We start from the raw sequence: 21484 nt of genomic DNA on the forward strand, positions 1-21484 counted from the left end.
CCACCATCCCACCCCACCCCCTTTTTTTTCTTTTCTGTTATATACATATATTACTTAGATTTATTGTAAGAAGGCTCCTCTTTTATCCAACATCATAGTGCTTTTGTTTTCAACAAAGGGACATCTTTGAAGAATAGAAAAAGTTCCCTTTCGATTGGGTCTTCTAATGGATACTATGGGGAATGCATCCGGTATGACTAAACGGGACAACTGCATTGGCCGGCGACAACCTATGACGTCATTACTGGTGTGACCGTGAGTATCAAAGGGCGCCTGAGGAACACGTCATCCTCTTCTTTGTCTTCAGGATCCGTTTGTTTGAAGTACGTGTGAGGGAGCATTCATGGTTTGTTCTCAAGGGAGCTGATTGCGCGCATTGTGAAGATTTCTCAATAAAAAGCTCAGTTTGCGCCGTCCCTATTCTTGAAGGATATGGTATGTGCATTTGGATGGAATGTATTTGACTAGGTATATGCATTCACGGTCAAACAAGAACTTTTCCTCTTTGGGCTCCTATTGTTGGCTCAAATATAGCTACTGCTCTATGTGTTGTTTCTAGTTAGAGGCAGAAAGAGTGCAGGAATTAGAGGCAGAAAGAGTGCAGTAGTCATTATAATATCAATAATGGGGTTGTGGGAAGTTATGGCCTGTGCCACGAAGAGATTGAGATCTGGTTTGGCGGCGCGGGAGATGTGAGATCGCTTGTGGCTGACTTAGAAGGCAATTTCTGTCTTGACATAACTGTCCTGCTCCTTTGAGCCTTCTGTTTCCCCTTTGATCTCTACGGTGAGACAGAGAGATCATAAGAGAAACCATATTCGGCCCGCATTTATCCTTTTATCACAATAGAATAAGTAAATGTAAAGGGATTGCTTGAGCATGGAGATGTCAATGCCTCCATACTATTTTTCATTGGTTGAGGCCTCATTAAAGGCTCTGATCCTACCAGTTAGATCTTTATGATACTACATCACTCCTGAATGGCAGGACATATGCCCCCTCCCCCTAGAGCTCCGTATAGACAGGTCTATCAAGAAGTAAAATCTCTTTGTGAGCCTCCTTGGTGAAACTGTTTTTAGCCTAGAGCTTGATACAGGTATTGTTAGAGTTCTCTTGAAAGCCTCAGGAGTTGTCCTTTTGTTGTAGGTGTGTCGAGTTATGTAGGCTTCTTCTCATTTTAGAGAGTCGTTCTGTTGAGGCCCCCGCTCCCCGGAGCTCTGCATAGGTATTTATTCAAGATGTGGGGCTTTTTTATGAGTGAAGTTAGCCCTCCTGTCATTTATGAGTTGTTTTTTAGGCTTCCATTCTTAGAGCTCTGCACAGATAGTAACACAGGAAAGTCTGTACTATCTTCAGAGTCAAGTGTCTGAAGTTATGCCTCTTCTTGTTATAAATAGTAATTTTGGTAGGCCTCTGCTCTCCAGAGCTCTGCTTAGACAGTATTACCATACAGACAGTATGTTCAGCCAGTATGGCTCTGGAAACCTCTATCGTGAGAATGTCTGGCGTAGGGTGTAGTTAGGTTTCCTCTCGTTTTAGAGGGTCATTTTTCAGAGGCCTCCGCTCTTAGAGAGAGCTACGTACAGACAGTAGTACTGAAGTTGTAGGCTCTCTGGTTAACTCTCTTTAAGGCTGAGTGACAACAATGAGAGTGTTGTCTCTCATTCTAGAGAGTCGTCCTGCTCAGGCCTCCACTCCCAAGGGCTCCGCACAGACAGTATTGTCAAGGTGTATGTCTCTTTGGAAATGAGCCTCTTTGATAAGTCTGTCTCTGGCTTAGAGTGTGGTCGGTTTAGAGAGTAGTTTTTGCTGAGGCTTCCGCTCTGAGCTCTTTAGCGTTGGTTTTTAATCATTTAAAACTGTTCAAAATAATTTAGCTGTATGGTTAGTGCTGTAGTACTCCCCTTGCTTTTGAGGGTTGTAATGCAGAGTACTTCGCTTCCTAGAGCTCTGTTCAACAGTTATATCAAGCTGAATGACTCTGTGAGCCTCCTTGATGAGCTGTTCTCTAGCTAGAGTCTGGCTAGTACTCTCCTCGCTTTAGAGGGTTGTTAGGCAGAGAACTCTACACCCAAGAACTCAGTGCACTTACATTAACAAGTTGTTAGACTCTGAGAGCCTGAGACTATATTGATGTATAGATCCAGGATAGGCCTCTTGGGCTGTGTAGAGTCTTTACTTTCCAGGATTGTCGTCTCTGGATTGCGGGTGTGAAGTGATATTGTCTCTAATAATTAAATCCCTTCTCGTTGGGGGCCTCTGTGTTAGTGCTAAATGTAGAGATTCTGCTTAGGCAAACATGTCATAAACTTTTTCTGACAAAATAGTGTAACTAGCCTCCCTGGTGGTTTTAGGGGTTACGCTGTTGTCACCCTGAGGTGACAGGCTGGGGTTAATGTAATTTTGGCTATGGTCATATTCCCTTCAAGGAATATCTTTTTTTAAGTATGATTCCAAGCCTTTGAGCATTACCATCGGGCCAAGCCATATTTGGCCCTGCGAGCGAAGAAGCAAGGAACTGTACCTTCCTCATTTAGGGTATGTAGCTTGGGCAGTGGCCGTAGGGGAATAGTGTCATTGACAGCTAGCTGGTGTGTCCTTAAGGGAGTTTTGACTCCCTCACGTTGGTAGAGTCAATGTTGAGTGCTTACGTCACAAAAGCATGCATTCCCCTCAGCATATCGGAATGGTATTTGTTCCCAATAGTGTCCTCTAGAGCACACAGTGCAAGTTCCCATTTGAAAGGGAACATTGCAGATTACGCATGTAACCCTGGTTCCCTGAAAAGGGGAACGAGACACTGAATCTCATCGCCAGGCTTCTGGGATGCCTGCTATGTCTCCTTCAGACAAAGAAGTGGATGACGTGTTCCTCAGGTGCCCTTTTATACTCACGTCGCACTGGTATCATAGGCTGTCGCTGTTCAATGCAATTGTCGCGTTTAGATACTACATGCTTAAGCCACCGGTCATGTCGGAAGCATTTCCCATTGTGTTCTCCAGAGGACGCAGTGTCTCGTTCCCCTTCTCAAGGAACCATGGTTACATGAGTAACCTGAGACGTTTTCTATTCTACCTTTCCCCTTCTCCATCCTTTACTTTTTCAGCACTCCTAAATAAGTTTACTGTACCATTAAAGATTGGTAAGGGGCAGGAATGATATTTGATTAAATACAGAAAAAATTAAATGAAATGATTTTTCTCTACATTGCAGACACTGATTCAATAAGTGTCTTATTTACACAGGATAGAGCATTATAGTTGTGATCCATAGTGACATCTGTTCTTTTATATTGATGTAAATACCTTTGCCAGCATAGGGACCTATACTCAACTGTATTCAGCACAGCTGAAAACTCAGCTGTATTCAGTACAAGTGAATATAGCCATGAACATGTATTATTTTGTTTTACCTTGACACTGATTTACTGATACCAGACTTTTAAGGCAGAGTTTATATAAGCAGAGAAGACATTTCTAAAAAATAGCATTCATGTAAAATTATAGTTCATGGGAAACGTTATCTTTACACAAATTACTATTAAATTACTGTGTGTGACACTCTAGACATGTGTGACATTATTTTTTTAAATAAGCTATTTTTGTTATTTCCGTTAAGATGATTTTGTCCATCGCATATGATGAAACACATTAATAGTGCTACAAGCACTATTAGTTTTGTTCCTTTTCTCCTTATATAATAATTCCTAATAACAATTATTCCTTTCACTTCCCTTTTCATTTTGCTTTTTACAAAAAAAAAGAGTAAAAAGAGGATCAAACTAGTTGTGAAAGTGTACCTAGATTATTGAGAATGTCGCACCATAGTGGTAGCAGCATTAGTGGTGGGGGTGGGGTCGCATGTGTCTGCAGTCATTTCTTCAATGGATAACATTTGCATTGAAGTACATTAAAAAGACATGGAGAAAACCTAGAATAAGTCTTAGTATGCTGGCTCAAAATGTCAAAATATTTTTCACAACTGAAAGAAGATTGTGTGTGTGTGTGTGTGTGTGTGTGTGTGTGTGTGTGTGTGTGTGTGTGTCATCTTCCAGTGTGTCCTAACCAGCTGTAATTCAACAAGTTTCCAGCATCAAGTATTTTTTCTGTTCTCTCTAAATGTGGAATACTGCACAAATTAAAAAAATCTTAGCCAATGAGAATGTATTTGCTGAAGAGTGGGATTTTGGACCTATGAATCTCTTTGAATGTGGCCAGAGCTACCCAGCACAATGCATCAAAAGTAAAAACTATGGAGTTTTTTTGTGTGTAAGAATTGTTTGTAGAACAAAAATTTAGATTCAAATTGAGAAATCGTATTAGGACTATTCTGCTGGACTTGCGAAAGAAACTACAAATGTGTTTTTGTTCTCTGTACATTTTGTAGTATTCTTTCTAAAGAATGTAAGGAAAATATAAGGAAATTGTAGACATGCAGATTTTAGACTGCATCCCTGACACCCTCCCTCCATCACTTCCCCTTAGCTAAACCAAAACGCACAATTCTATGAACAGCCACAACGGTCCACCACCATTCCTGGAATTTTGCCATGGATTATCTGCTGTTTATCATTGAAGTAGAGCATGTTTATCGGTGACATTTTTGTGGGTGTGCAGCATGGCCCTGCTGAGCCTCTGGGATTAGCATGCTGCACCAGATGAGTATGTGGGTACTTCTGCATGAACATGTACTCACACTGGCCTGAGCAGTAGTTTGCCTTGTAACGTTTAGGTGCAATGATCCAGTCCCAGCCAAAAGCTTCAAAGTCAACTGTGAGCGGGTAGCGACAACAGCGGGATTCTGTGGAGTGTTCATCACAGTCAAGACCCAGATTCCTTCGTGATCGCTTGGTGGTTTCAAGAACCTTGACCTCCAGGAACGGCTGCTGGAGATTAGGGGAGGAAGAAGACATAGAGAAATGGGTCAAGCCGCTGGGACAAAAAAAAAAAAAAAAAAAAAAGGAAAGTTTTACAACTTTTTTTGTAACTCCAAAACTTTATTTGAAACAATTAATTTGAGTCAATTTAAATTTTAATCAGGTTTTATCAGCACTTTAGCCTCGTCAGCATTTGAATCAGTACTTTGCACCTTGTATAAACAGGAGTCTCAAATGTACATCAATGACTGCTTTTGATCAGATTGTGTGATGATATTTAATAACTATCACTGAACAATTACATTTGGCCCGCTGGATTGCTCGATTGCTCGCTGATCGATTGCTCCTGTCTGCCTCGCTGCCTGCTGTGAGTGTGTTTGTTTGCTTCGGTGCTGTAAGCTCCGTCTTAGCCTTGTATTTCTTTGTTTTGAACCATCATTTACTACCATTTTTAGTTGTTTATACTACTACATTATACCCAACATCTCAGATTAACCTGACATCGCTAGCTTCTGTTATTAGTACTACTAGCACAAAACGCTAGTAATTCGCTAGCCTGTTAACGCGCTACCCGTGCGCTCAGCTATTTTTATTTATTTATTTTTCTCTCGCGCGTCCGCGCCTTTGAGTTCATAAAAAGCTCAGGTGAGTAAGAATCAGTCAACAAACACGGTGAGTAATGTCTTGTCCTGTTATTGTCACCTGAACTTCATGTCACATGTTTAGCATAGCCTTCTCTGTCGTCAATATAGGATTTATATGTGATAAATGTAAGGAGACAGTTAGGTTGACAGAGAAGATTTCAGAATTAGAAACACGCATCCAAACTTTAATTGAGGATAGTAAGAGTGCTAGTGCTTTAGATGTTTTGGATGCGCATAGCATAGTGAACTCTTTACATGAGTCGGTTCCGGCTGAAGTAGAGCCTGTGCAGCCGGGCAAATGGGTGACAGTGAGGGATCGCTCTAGTCGCGGATCTAAAAACCACTCTTCCGTTCCGATTACCATAACAAATCGATTTGCCCCGCTCAGTGAAACACCCACTGAGAATGATTGTGCCCTAGTTATTGGCGATTCTATTACACGGAACGTGAAAATAGAGACACCAGCCACCATAGTCACATGTTTGCCGGGAGCCAGAGCGCCTGACATCAAAGCAAATTTAAAAGTGCTGGCTAATGCTAATCGTAAATTCTCTAAGATCATTATTCATGTCGGCACTAATGATGTTCGACTCCGCCAGTCGGAGATCACCAAAATTAATATTAAAGAGGTGTGTGAACTTGCAAGTACGATGTCAAGGACTGTAATTTGCTCTGGCCCCCTTCCTGTTCGCAGGAGTGATGAGATAGTTAGTAGATTGTGTTCGCTTAACGGTTGGCTGTCTAAGTGGTGTCCGCTTAATAATATAGAATTCATAGACAATTGGAAAAGTTTTTGGGGCAAACCTGACCTGTTGAAAAGAGATGGTATTCATCCCTCCTGGGATGGTGCTGCTCTTCTCTCTAGTAATATGGCTCATAGTCTTAGAGCTCAAACATGACAATCTGGGGCTCAGGTCAGGAAGCAGACAGACTGGCTTAACCGACCGTCTGCTAGCGGCCTCGCGTCACCAAGGTCAGATAAATCCCATCACATAGAGCCTCTTTCACCTAGCTATCATCATATAGAGACTGTGTCTGTTCCCCGAACTTGGAAATCCAAAAAACGTTTAAACCCATCTAAGGTTAAAAATTTAATTGATGTTCAACAAATAAAAAACAGCTATAATACAGATGAGCAAATGCTAAAGCTTGGGTTGCTGAATATTCGATCGCTTACTTCAAAAGCACTCGTTGTTAATGATATGATTTCAGATAATAACCTAGATGTGCTGTGTTTGACAGAAACCTGGCTAAAACCAAACGATTACATTACTTTAAATGAATCAACCCCGCAAGATTACTGTTATAAACATGAGCCTCGTCTGAAACCCAAAGGGGGTGGTGTTGCTGTAATTTATAGTAATAGTTTCAAAACCACAAAGAAATCAAGTTTTAAATATAATTCTTTTGAAGCATTGGTGCTTAATGTAAAAATATATAGTGTAAACGATAAATCACGTTTGAGATTTGTGCTGGCTACTGTATACAGGCCACCAGGGCACCATACAGACTTTATCAAAGAATTTGCGGACTTTCTATCAGAATTAATATTGACTGCAGATAAAGTACTAATTGTTAGTGATTTTAATATACACATCGATAATGAAAAAGATGCATTGGGATTGGCATTTAAAGACATTGTAAATTCAATTGGAGTTAGACAACACGTGTCAGGACCTACTCATCGTCGTAATCATACTCTAGATCTAATATTATCACATGGAATAGATGTTGATGCCGTTGAAATTCTGCAGCAGAGCGATGACATCTCAGATCATTACCTAGTCTCGTGTAATTTGCATTTAGCCAAGGCTGCAAAGCCGACTCCGTGTTTCAAATATGTGAGACCTATCACTTCTGCCACTAAAGATTGCTTTATTAATAATCTTCCTGATCAGTTTCATCATCTCAGTATCCCGGATAGCTTAGAAGAACTAGATATTACAACAGAAACGTTTAACTCTCTCTTTTCCAGCACTTTAGACACAGTTGCTCTGTTGCGCTTAAAGAAGATTAAAGAAAATAGTCCAACACCGTGGTACAACGAGCACACTCAGGCCCTTAAGAGAGCAGCCAGAAAAATGGAGCGCAACTGGAAGAAAACAAAACTAGAGGTATTTCGCATTTCATGGAAAGAGAGCTCGATTACTTACAGAGAGGCTTTAAAAGCTGCTAGATCTGCTTATTTTTCAACCCTATTAGAAGAAAATAAACATAATCCTAGGTATTTATTTGAAACGGTGGCTAAACTAACGAAAAATAAAGCTTCAAGCCCAGAAGTTTCCAAGCAACACAGCAGTAATGATTTTATGAACTTCTTCACTTATAAGATTGATAATATCAGGGACAAAATTATAACTATGCAACCGTCTACTACAGTATCGCATCAGGCAGTGCATTGTAGTCTCCCTGAGGAAAAATTTGATTCATTCGTTGCTATAGGAGAGGAAGAATTTACTAAACTCATTAAATCATCTAAATCGACAACATGTATGTTAGACCCTATACCAACTAAGCTACTGAAAGAGATGCTTCCAGAGGTCATAGATCCTCTTCTTAATATCATTAATTCATCTTTGTCTCTAGGATACGTACCAAAAAACTTTAAGCTGGCTATGATTAAACCGCTTGTTAAAAAAACGCAACTTGATCCTACAGAATTAGTCAATTACAGGCCGATCTCGAATCTACCTTTTCTGTCAAAGATATTAGAAAAGGCAGTATCCTCACAACTGTGTTCCTTTCTTGAAAGAAATGATATCTGCGAGGATTTCCAGTCCGGATTTAGACCGTACCATAGTATCGAGACAGCTCTCGTTAGAGTCACAAATTATTTGCTCTTATCATCCGATCGTGGTTGTATCTCGCTATTAGTGTTACTCGATCTTAGTGCTGCATTTGACACCATTGACCACAACGTTCTTTTAAATAGATTAGATCATTATGTTGGCATTACGGGAAATGCACTAGCATGGTTTAAATCATACTTATCTGACCGTTATCAGTTTGTAGCAGTAAATGATGAGATGTCTCATCGATCACAAGTTCAGTATGGCGTACCACAAGGCTCAGTACTAGGACCGCTGCTGTTCACTCTGTACATGCTACCATTAGGAGATATCATTAAGAAACATGGAATTAGCTTTCACTGTTATGCTGACGATACTCAGCTGTATATTTCTTCAAAACCTAACGAAATTTATCAATTCACAAAATTAACGGAATACATAGCGGATATGAAAAATTGGATGACTCGTAATCTCCTACTTCTAAATTCTGAAAAAACAGAGTTTCTAATTATTGGACAAAAAACGTCCTCACGTAATAACCTAGAATACTGTCTAACACTCGATGGCTGCTCTGTTAAGTCTTCGTCGTCGGTTAGGAACCTGGGTGTGCTCTTTGATACCAATCTTTCATTTGAAAGTCACGTGTCTAGTATCTGTAAAACTGCATTTTTCCATCTTAAAAATATATCTAAATTACGCCATATGCTCTCATTGACAAATGCGGAACAATTAGTTCATGCGTTCATGACCTCAAGGCTAGATTATTGTAATGCTCTACTGGGTGGTTGCCCTGCACGCTTAATAAACAAACTACAGCTGGTTCAAAACGCAGCAGCTCGAGTTCTTACCAGAACCAGGAAGTATGACCATATTAGCCCAGTTCTGTCAAAACTGCATTGGCTCCCTATTAAACATCGCATAAATTTTAAAATATTGCTGACTACTTACAAAGCACTAAATGGTTTAGCTCCGCAGTACTTGAGCGAGCTCTTAACGCATTATAGTCCGTCACGTCTATTGCAATCTCAAAATTCCGGCCAGTTACTAATACCTAGAATAGCAAAATCGACTGCTGGCGGTAGATCCTTTTCTTATTTAGCACCAAAACTCTGGAACAGTCTTCCTACCATTGTCCGGGAAGCAGACACACTCTGTCAGTTCAAAGCCAGATTAAAGACACATCTCTTTGACCTAGCATTCACATAATACATTATAGACTTCTATAATTTAATGTTAGGCTGCATAGATTAGGTCAGCTGGAACCGGGAACACTTCCCATAAATCCTGATGTACTCGTTACATCATGAGAAGAATGGCATCTACGCTAATTTCAGTGTCTGTGTTTATCCCGAGGTTTTCCTGCAGCCTGCCGGATCCAGGCCGTATCCAGATCTGACGAAGGACCTTCGCCTGGACCGATGACAACGCAGTGCTGAAGTGCCACCTAGTCTCTCCCTATGGAGGATCCCTCTACCACTATACAGATAAGGCGTTGTCGGGAAAATTTGTTTCGCGTTCCTACCCCAAAGCAACAAAATAAAATAAAATTCTTTATCAAATTTATAAGAAAAGACAAGTACTTTGTTTAGGCTTGGCTTGTAGGGAATTCCAAACCTGCGTATATTCAAACGCACATAACTATAGAACCCATTCTAAATGCGCATGTGAACGCCATCAGTGTTTCTCACAGGTTCGCGTTTAAAGTCTGTGTAGAGGGAATGGTGTCGTCTTAGCGGCCCCTAATTTAATAACAAATGATCGCTGCGACGGAAGCAAATCAATCAAAACTAATTTTAGATGGAAAATAACTTAACTCTGCTATAAAGCCAAAACAATCTCTGTTACCTTAAATTATACGCTTATCTCTGTAAAGCTGCTTTGAAACAATCTACATTGTTAAAAGCGCTATATAAATGAAGATGACTTGACTTGACTTGACATTTCAGTCTTTTCCTCACACAATGGAAATATATGGCTTCAGAATAATTTGAAAAACTGAGCAGGTGTATGGACAAATTGTATTGTGTTTTGTGTCTTTTTTAGAGTTTAGTAAAAATTCAACATAATCTCTTCTTGGATCTTTGTTATGAAAAATAGATGAATGAAATGAAATATACTTTTGTCCGCAGTGGGAAAATTTGGTGTGGACTCAGTATTCAATGTTTTAACATCACCTGTTACTCTTAAAATAATCCTAAAATACAGTACAACACAATACAGACACAGAACACCCTTATGGGAAAAAATCACTTGTCCTTATTTAACAATTTGATTGATACAGGCACAAACAAGTATTCTTCCAAAGATCATTTTTAAACTTCTGAAATAAGAAAACTAAATAGTAGAATGATTAGGAATGCCAATGCTGTCATTTATTTGCATGGATAACTCTTCGATGAACAAAAATGTTAAGATTATAACATTTTCTTTGAAACAGAAATCTCTATTTTTAATAGTCTAGCAGGTCTAAGGGTCCTTACCAGTCCTTCCTCTCCAGGCCGCAGAGACGTCACAGCCAGATCGTTGCCACTCTCGTCATAGGCATTTATATCAATGCCCCAGTTTGTATGGGGCTGCTTGAACCAGTTCTGCAACACATGTTTGAAATCAATGCTCTGCCAATGACCCGCTTGAGAATTGAGCTCGATCTTGAGTGACCGGATGCGGATGTGTCTGCTTCCTTGCTCAGTGATAGGTTTAAGGCGAAGGATCTGCAGATAAACAGTGGAAGTTTGCTGTAGTGGCTGCAGATAAACCCACAGCTGGGCTTTCAGGACCTTGGTGAACATCAGTTTTGGACTGAACTTGAAGAAACAACAGCTGGGTTTCCCATCCACCTGCACCAGAGGTTCAGCTGTAAGAAACAAACAAAAAATACTATTAATCACTGAAGTCAAACAGCATGATACCAACAAAACAAAAATAATCTAAATTAGAATAAAACTAAAATGTGAACAGCTAGGCCAAGTTATGTCCATTAAAGGCATGTAATGAAATCTGCACTTTTAATAGGATCTTGGCACAAAGTATCTAGTCCATTTCAGAAATAGTCGATCTACTGAGGACACGTTTGCCTTACAGTTGGCCTTTATCGGTGTCATTCAAAAGATAGCACACTTTTTGGATGGAAGAAAAAAGGATCGGAGAAAACCAATTTAAGATTAAAGATAATGGTAACACTTTACAAGAAGGTATCATTTGTTAATCAACTGCTCATTCAACTCTAAAGGCCCATTCACACCAAGGACAATAACTATAAAGATAACGATAAAGATATAGTGGTAACACTTTACAATAATAGTACATGAATAATCATGTTCTAATACCTGAATTAATAATTACTTTACTATGAACTAATGATGAGTTAAGACATGTACTAATGAGGAACTAACCTTAACTACGACATGAGTCATATGAATTCCTGCATGAATATACCATCTTAACTACACGTTAGTACATGCTTGTTAATTAATGTATTAATTAACATTTCGGGTTTAAACTAAATCAAACATGTTCCAGATCAGAAGAAAGATGTACTAAAAGGGCACAATGTAAAATTGTTCATAAATTTGACACCAGCAACTGTCACAAACATCAGTGAATGACACTAACGTTAGATGTCTTGCAATGTTTACATTTAACCTTACTCATTGAACACACAATGATGCATTCATCATTAAAAACTATTTAATCTCATTCTGTTTTAAGTGATTCCACTGCTGCCATCAAGAGTGAAATACCTACACTAACATATTCATTAAGCAGATGCAATTTTCAAAATTAAAATCAGTGTTAGCACAGATGATGGTTATTTATGTGGTTATTTTATGGATTGGTTTACTGTCTTTATATCATAATGCAGTCGGATGTTAGTCAGTTAGGGTTCTTGCTCTTCTTTTGGGACACAAAATGTATCCATTTTCTAGAGCAAGTTTGATTTAGTTTACCCCGAAATGTTAATTAATACATTAATTAACAAGCATGTACTAACGTGTAGTTAAGATGGTATATATTCATGCAGGAATTCATATGACTCATGTCGTAGTTAAGGTTAGTTCCTCATTAGTACATGTCTTAACTCATCATTAGTTCATAGTAAAGTAATTATTAATTCAGGTATTAGTACATGATAATTCATGTACTATTATTGTAAAGTGTTACCGATATAGTTCTAAAAATTGTTCTCAATATTAAAGAATAGCAGAGTTCACACCACAGCTATAACGATAACGGCAAAGAGAAACGATATCATTGGAATCACTTTTAGAACTATTTTATCCAGCTGATGAACGATAAAAACATTGACAGCCAATCAGAATCCATCCTGCTGTAACAAGCTCAAGCATTTAAAGAGACAGACAAGCATGTGCTTAGAATAAACAGCACGATATCGTCCGCTGGTGTGGACGCTAATATAGTTATCTTTATAGTTATCATTCTTGGTGTGAATGGGCCTTAACAATAGTTTAATTTGAAAAGTGCCATAGATATGGATGATATGGATATATGGTAGATATGGACAGCATCCATTCCTATAGGGAGTAATGCATTACAAAAGTAATCATATTACAGTAATATATTACTGTGAAGCATTTTGCTGTAAAGCAGTAATAATATAAAGCATAATTATAAAGCTGGTATCGGAGCATTTTTACAAGTACATTAAAAGTTTCAATGACCCATACATAAACAACTGCCTCATTCTTGAATGAATCAGCCATTTGAATTGTTTGAATTAATGACTCATTGACTCACTCATTAAGACGGTCACCTGCCGCCATCTACTGGTGGTTTCGTTTAAAAGTATCATTCTTTCCAAAATTTCTTATTTGTATATTAAAAAAAATATTTAAAACAATCTCATAACCTTATTTAAATCAGTTAATTTGATTGGTAACAGCCCTAGTGTCTTATTATTCTAATTTGATTTTTTTATCTAATTTAAGAATTTAAAATTAAAGATGAAGCATGCATTTAATAAGATTAAGTGGGAAAATGCAGAAATAAATATGTCAAAGCTGATAGAACACAGATCAGGGGCCTGTACCATGAAGATAGCTGAACAAACTCGGGGTTACAGGATTAGTTTTGAGTTGACAAAACCAAACTGATGCAATCAGGCTTTATTGGTATCATGATGCAGCTCATCGACTTTCTCTGTCAACTCAGGCTTTGATCTTAAGCTATGATTACTCCACGCGCGCGTGCACATAAAAGAGTGACGTCGACACTGAACAACCAATCGCGGGTAAAGCGAGAGCGATATATTTTTCCACGGAGGAGCAAGAGATAATCATTCATAATTACGATGAATTTAAATATGTATTTCAACCTCGAAACAACGGTCTTTGCTGCCAAAGCAAGAGAAGACTGTTGGAGAAAGATTGCTGATTGTTAATGTGTAAGTTAAACAAATAGCCTACGTTCTATATTTATGTAAAATTATGGATATGTATGTGTAGCCTATATGTGTAATATAGCCTATAGCCTATTTTTATAATATATATAAAAAAAATGTGCATGTATAAGAGCTTAATATTCTTTTTTTTCTTTCTTTTTTTTGATGCAACCCCAACTCCAAATGTTCTTGGCAGCAGATAAAGACAAAATATAAAAATATAATTCAAAGTGGTGAGTATTTACCACAACCTTTTATTATTTTTGTGAACATTTTATCACAAACACTTGTTTGCAGCAAACAGAAATAAAGAGTTAAATTTAGAAAACCAGAATACACTGGCAGAGGAGTTGGCTCTGAGTAGGCAATAAGGGACGGCCGATTATGGATGGGATTACAGGTGCTGTACAATCTGACCCTGGTGCTGGCTCCTCTAAGCAAGTAACACTGGGTACGTGTGAAATACATTACTACTTTTTTTGAGTTTTAAATATGGCTGACTGTATGTTCTGCAGGGAAATACAGTGTCCCTGTTGAAGCCAGCACACACACACACACACACACACGCACACACACACACACAGTCTCCCACACAGAGGTCAGTATGCAGCAGACAGAACACCAAACATGACCTGCTTTACAACAATTATGCTTTATATTGACCTACTTTTATTTATTAGGGTGGAGGAAATGAAGACACTCTGTCTGTGTGTTCTCAGACAGTTGCTGATGTGAATGCACTGGACGTTTTATTATGGCAAACATTTGAATGTCTGGCATAAAAAAGGGACTGGCCCTTACACATCTTTTATTGTAGGATTTTTCACAACCTGCCCCAGAAACTGAGGCCTCTACCTCAATGGGCTACAGAAGAAATGTGAACAAGGTAAGGATTTAAAACCCTTGACAAATTACAGTCAGTCCTGTGTTTGTAGGAAGTCAAGGAACTTTTTTTTATTTGAGCCTCCAGAAAACTTGTAATGATCATGTTTGTGGTGGAATTATGTTTTAGGTGGAAACAGACTCAGTCAGGGCCCTTTACAAAAGGAGACTCGAACTAGACTGCACACTAAAGGGGACTTGAACTAGACTGCACACTAAAGGAGTTTTGAACTAGACTGTTCACTAAAGGGGACTCGAGCTGGACTGTGAGCTGAGGAGGCTCAAAAAAAATAAAAAAAATAAATTGGAGATCAAACAGCTGGATAAAACTGTTCTCAGTATGTGAACTTATTTAACCAAGTAACACTTTAGTAATGCAACTTTCTCTTGCTCTCTTTCTCCCTCCTTCCCTCCCTCCCTCCCTTCCTTCCTTCCTCTCTTCCTTCCTCCCTTCCTTCCTCCCTTCCTTCCTCCCTTCCTCCCTTCCTCCCATCCCACAAAACCAATAAAACAGTTTGAGGCCTATCTGCAGTTTCAGTGTGCTTTTATTAAGTGTAATATTGAATGGTGATTGCATCTACATCTGCACCAGCTGGGTGGTCAAGTGTGATCAGGTCAGTTTCATCGGGGAGAAGCTGGTTTTGTGGTGTTTCTCGCTCCTTTCTACTGGTGGCTATATTGTGCAGAATGGCACATGCAGCCACTATCTGTGATGCCCGCTCTGGTGACTCTTAAACACCGAACACAGTTGAAATGTGCCTTTAGGAGGCCAAAGGTCATCTCTATCTTCACTCTGGTTTTACTGAGGGCCACACTGAAGCGGTGCTGTGGCCCTGTCTGAGGGTCATGATGGTTATTGTGTAGGTTTTTCTATCTCAGTTCAAATTAACAGTGTTTTGTACTGTACCAAATTTATCTCGCTTTCCTCAAAGTGCTGACACAACACAGAATCACGGAAAATTCGTGAGTCATGCACTGAGCCAGGCCATTTGGCATCCAAGCTTGTGATCATATGTTCGTGATCATATGTTCGTGACCACAAGTCATCTGCAGATGAAATGTTTAGTAGATCATTGTTATATCTGTTAATGTTACTATTAATTTAAAGATTCATCTCACAGAAAATAATCATCTCACATATTCACATCATCTCTACCTGAACATTAAGGCTGTGATAGGACTTCCTATTAACATAATCTGCCTCATGTTCCCCTAGAGCAGTGGAGACTGGAGCAATAGACTGCGTATGCAATGACTCTAGGGAATCCTATCATAAGATTGACAGAATAATAATAAAAAAGATTTAAAATAATTCTTAACATGTATTGTATTGTATAGTAGGCTACATTTGTGAAATTTGCTTTTTTTTTAAAAAAAAAGTGTTCATGTGATGTCACCCTATCAATCTTACCGGCAATTTTATAAAAGCCCTCTTTTATGGATATTGTCGATAACTGTCCGGGGAACACTATTAATGAAACTATTCACTCCTGCAGAGCGAGGACCCTTGCGAATGGTTCGACAAACCGTGTTTTCCCCTAGCTTCTGTGCGTCACCCACCGTGCAAGTATATACCACTTGCAAAAAAAAAAAAGAAGAAAAAAACAAAACAAACCTAACGCAATTCCATTTGCGGTACAGTAAGTGCATGAATTCGACGTGTTAAATTCTTTATGTGCGGCTCAAGAAGTTCGCAAAGATAAGACATTCCTTCCGCGGAAAATCGGTATCTTTTTCATACAAGTAACTATCAGGAAAGGCAAGGGGATTTTGTCTGGCTATAAACTCTTTCTCTACGAAGTGCTCATCAAACAATTTGCGCTGAGATGTCCATAGGATTTGGAAGAAAATGTGAAGCCATTGTAATTCAGACACTGGGAATAAGTTACGTCACCTATATGTTTCTTTGCTCTCAGGTGATTGGTCAAACTTCAGTCTGAGATCTCGAATCCAGAACATAACCTGCCCCGGAGCAGGTTAGCCGTGCAGCGTAAGATACCATGGCAACGAACACCGATTAAAGCCAAGCTACTTTCATAGTACCTAAAACCCAGGGTTGGCGGAAACTAAACTGAAACATAGCTGGCTAGCCACCTAAACCGGCTTCATGGTACAGGCCCCAGAATTGTCACGTTTCTGTTTGAGTTTGGACTGTTTTTGTGATTTGTATTCAGTTCATTAATTCATCTGTCTCACATGTGCCCTGTTAATCACCTCGTTTAGTTATCTCGTTTGTTTTGCCCCAGCTGTGTCATATTTCCCTGATCTGTTTCCTTGTGTATTTAAGTCCTGTGTATTCCTTCAGTCTTTGTCGGTCAATGTTTATGTCAGTGTTAATTCAGTACTTTGAGCACACGCTCCCTGTTTCTTGTATTTGCTTTATTGAGAATTAAAACCTTGGAATTATCATCTTCTTGTTCGCCTCCTACTTCATCTACCCAGAAGCCTGACAGATTGACCGACCAAAACTATTGCAAAATCCAGTTGGATGAATTTAAGGACCACCATGGATCCAATATATACCCTCTGCTCCATCTTCCAGAATGGCCGCTCCATAGAGGAATATGTGAGTGAGTTTTTGACTTATTGCCACCTGGCTCCCCTGGATGATGCTAAAGTTAAGGACTGTTTCTGGATGGGTCTGGACCAGGAAGTGAGTCTCTATCTACCCGATGTCGACCCCAAATGTACTCTGGCCCAGTATCTTGATTTTGTGTTATTAAACTGTGGATCTCTCTTCACTGTGGGCGAAGCCAAACCAACTCATACTGCTAGCCCAGACAAACCCACTGTACCACTCCCCACTAAGCCCCGTATCCGTTCTGGACCTGTCTGAGATCACATGGCCCAGAGCACGTAAGCTCATCTCTAACAGTGCTGATTTAACCTCCAAAATGTTTGACCCAGCTTGGATGTCTGTCCGGGTAGCTCTCAGATCTGTTCCACGCCCCACCAGATCCACTGATCCAGTCGCCAGTCCAGCCGAGCCTGCACTTCACGCCAGTCCAGTCGAGCCTGCACTTCACGCCAGTCCAGTGGTCCCAGTTCCGGTGGTCCCGAGTCCGGTGGTCCCAGTTCCGGTGGTCCCCAGTTCCGGTGGTCCCGAGTCCGGTGATCCCAGTTCCGGGTCCAGTTCCGGGTCCAGTTCGGGGTCCAGTTCCGAGTCCAGTTCCGAGTCCAGTTCCGAGTCCAGTTCCGGAACAAGAGGCTTCTTCACCGCTGGTCCCGTCCAGCAGAGACCCTTCACCGCTGGTCCCGTCCAGCAGAGACCCTTCACCGCTGGTCCCGTCCAGCACAGACCCTTCACCGCTGGTCCCGTCCAGCAGAGACCCTTCACCGCTGGTTTCGGCCAGTTCAGAGCCCTCTTTGCCGCTGGTTCCGCCCAGCACCGAGCCCTCTTCGCGGTCCCTATCAGCCCAATCAGAGACTATTGTTAGCCTTCCTTCTCCTATACCCGGGAATTTCTCCAAGTATTTTTTTTGGGGGGGGGGGGGGGGGCATACGCCTCCGTTCTGGCCACTCGAGGGACCATGGCCACCCGAAGGGTCCGCACCGCCATGGCCACCCGAAGGGTCATCTCCGCCATGGCCGCCCGAAGGGTCCTCACCGCCATGGCCGCCCGAAGGGTCATCTCCGCCATGGCTGCCCGAAGGGTCATCTCCACCATGGCCACCCGAAGGATCACCACCGCCCTGGACACCCGAGGGTCCGACAGCTCCGCCCTGGACGTCCGACAGCTCCGCCCTGGCCACGCTCACAGCCTGTTCCGCCCTGGTCCCCTGACCAGCCTGCTCCGCCTGGACCGTCCTGGAGTCCAGGATGCCCACCCTCCCACCCCTTTGGATGTTATATGGCGCGAGGATGCGCCTTCGGGGAGGGGGGAGTACTGTCACGTTTCTGTTTGAGTTTGGACTGTTTTTGTGATTTGTATTCAGTTCATTAATTCATCTGTCTCACCTGTGCCCTGTTAATCACCTCGTTTAGTTATCTCGTTTGTTTTGCCCCAGCTGTGTCATATTTCCCTGATCTGTTTCCTTGTGTATTTAAGTCCTGTGTATTCCTTCAGTCTTTGTCGGTCAATGTTTATGTCAGTGTTAATTCAGTACTCTGAGCACACGCTCCCTGTTTCTTGTATTTGCTTTATTGAGAATTAAAACCTTGGAATTATCATCTTCTTGTTCGCCTCCTACTTCATCTACCCAGAAGCCTGACAAGAATATTGTTTCAGATTAAATAATATTTATTACAACACACACACAAAAAAAAAATTCCAGACAAGCAACTTTTTTACTCGGACAAGTGAATGACCGATTTACTTGTCCGAAGGACAAGCAAGACAAGGCTTATGGTGCGTTCAAGTCCTCCTGGGAAGTTCGTACGTACGAGGTGGGAAGTCGTGCTTATAACGGCATGTGCGTTCAAGTCACTTTCGTCGGAGCAAAATGGCGGAGTACTTTCGCTTAATTAATTACACAAAAATACAGTAAGGTTCTTAAACTCTTGTTCTAGAAAATGAAATACAAAGAAATGTGCATCAGGTGTACTTTGTATTTTTATGTTTTTAATTTATGAAGCCACTACCAACACATCGTTACATGTTGCATTGTTATATTATAATACTATCATATTCTGTGTTGGCGATTAGCTAACTGAGCTGTTAATAGAAAAGCCTGACAATATCACAGCTAAATACCTTTACGTATTGTGTATTCTGCCATGTTAATCACTGACACACCCCCAACTCGTAAAGATCGGAGCTTAGAGAAAATCCCGAGCTCCCCACTGGTATTTACGACATTGTGGTGGCGTTCAAGTGCGTTCAACTCGTAAATACGATCTATACGAGATGACTTGAACGCACCATTAATGTCGGGCCCAGTACAGTAATGAGTAACTTTGTGAAGGTATTCAAGGAGCATCAGCAACAGCCAGTGGAGTCTGCGGAGGAGAGGGAGGAGGTGGAGCGTGATAGCAAGGTGGACTTCACAGTGTGCTTAACGCTGATGGTGATGATGCTCAGCACATTCTATGTGTATTGCCTCCTAGGGCTGTCACTTTTGAGAAAAATCAAATTCGAACGGATATCGAATATCAAGCATTGTATTCGAATATATTCGAATATCTACGAGTAAAATGTAAAATGAAAAATGAAGTTAACGAACAACCTCGATCCATCAGGAAACGCCACATGGTCGCTGAATTTCACTGCGCTTCATGAAGAGTTTTTCTTTTGCGTGAAGAAGCCGTTCGCCGGAGATGTGTTAAAAGATAGCGGAGTGCATTCATGATTATTAGGCTATCGGTATAATAATCCTCCTGGCGCCGGGTCTGAGTGAGTAATTTACTCTCTTACCTTTGTTCTTTGATTAACATTAATGACACTTTAAGACCAGCCGGTGCGGACAGAGAGACGCGATCTGACACGCGTCGCATTTTCTCACAAATCTCTACGTTCATTTAAGACTTTATTTAAATAATTTAAGACTGCTCTTATGAGGACACTCGACAAAACGGACATTTGGCATAATTTGTGTGTTGTGGTTTGTTCAAGCCCGAAAGAGAACTTGATACTGACACGCGTCTTTTCTGTGGGTCGTGTGTGTGTGTGTGCGTAATAGGCAGGAATTACAGCGCGGTCTAGTCTTGTCGTTATTTTCCATTTACAAAACAAGCTGGCTATTGGCTATTATTCGCTTGATTTGGTCATGGGCCTATACGCTACAATACGTTTAGAGCGGCCGCTACTGGATGAGATGGCAAACAATAAAATAAAAAGCAAACGGTCTAATCATAGACTGTAAAAAATTAGCAAAACATGGCACTTTAAAAACCGGATAGTTTATTTATAGTTCGATTTCGAATATTTCACGTCATGTTCGAATGCATATTCGAATATCGAATAAAAAGTGACAGCCCTATTGCCTCCCCACCATAGATGCGCAGCCCACACACTTAAACTAATTGCGAACAATGAGGTTTATAAATGTCTGGCATCTAATCCAGAATCGAGGGCTGTGTATCGTAATGCTACAGCCAAAGGCCAGTCTCTCCACAGTTGCAAAAGAGTGCCTGTAAGAGATCAGTGATAGAAAGTTGATTCTCCCCACAGTAACACGGTGGAACTCATTCTATGACACCTACGCTTGGATCACAGGAATGCACTGATGCACTGGACATCCTACAAGGTTAGGAAACTTGTTTTTATGGAAGGCTTAAACCAACGCTAGAAGTTCTCATGGACAAAACTTTAGCAACAAAAATGGCATATCGCAAATAACCACTGGGCTGCCAGAAGTTATTACTGGCCGCTGTCTCACTGTGCTGGGTAAAAGAAGCAGCAAGAAAAGACCACATCAATTTCCTACTCATGAAGGAGTGCTGCTCCCTAACACCAGAACAGTCTGCAGCCCTGATGCCCGATGCCCCTCAACCTGCTGCTGTCGCATCCAGGCCGGATGACTTTTTTTCCTTTGATGAACATCACAATGCCATGGCTGATGCACCGCAATGTCAGTGGAAACTGAGGTAATGTCTTATATGCAGCAGTTTCCAAGAATTAAAACACAACAAAAAAACAACAACAATAAATAAATAAATAATACAAAAAAATCACACTCCACTATAATGCCCCATCAGCATCCAGTGCAGCAGTAGAAAGACTTTTCAGTCTCGGGAGATGCTTTCAGTGCCTTGTCCTGATGCGCTTCAACAGATATTTCAATCAAGTGGGTAGTTGAATAGAAGTATGGTATAGATCTAGGCCATAAGTGTCTTCATATATCTATTTATTTTACCAGCCTTGTTTGGCTGCATGCTACCTCTGTTGTATATTTGGCAGTAACTGCTTTCCTGTTTAGCCTTTATTTTTTTATTTCAGTTTTCCTATTTGTGTTTT

At 40.6% G+C, this 21484-nt stretch overlaps 1 protein-coding gene across 2 annotated transcripts in view; it reads right to left on the reverse strand.

The window, feature by feature from the left end:
• Positions 1–3561: 3561 nt before the first annotated feature.
• gdf11 (growth differentiation factor 11) overlaps positions 3562–21484 on the reverse strand; it is a 281688-nt gene continuing 263765 nt past the window's right edge. Inside the window, exons 2-3 of one of the 2 annotated variants that reach the window (XM_079857519.1) lie at positions 10790–11163; positions 3562–4885 (exon numbers count right to left, since the gene is read on the reverse strand). In XM_079857519.1, the coding sequence (XP_079713645.1) occupies positions 4505–4885; positions 10790–11163 (755 nt within the window). In that variant the 3' untranslated portion in view covers positions 3562–4504. The remainder of the gene's footprint in view (positions 4886–10789; positions 11164–21484) is intronic. The other variant, XM_079857520.1, reaches the window with a different exon arrangement.

This window comes from Squalius cephalus (assembly GCF_949319135.1).
Source record: "Squalius cephalus genome assembly, chromosome: 22".
In the NCBI taxonomy this organism is placed as follows: domain Eukaryota; kingdom Metazoa; phylum Chordata; class Actinopteri; order Cypriniformes; family Leuciscidae; genus Squalius; species Squalius cephalus.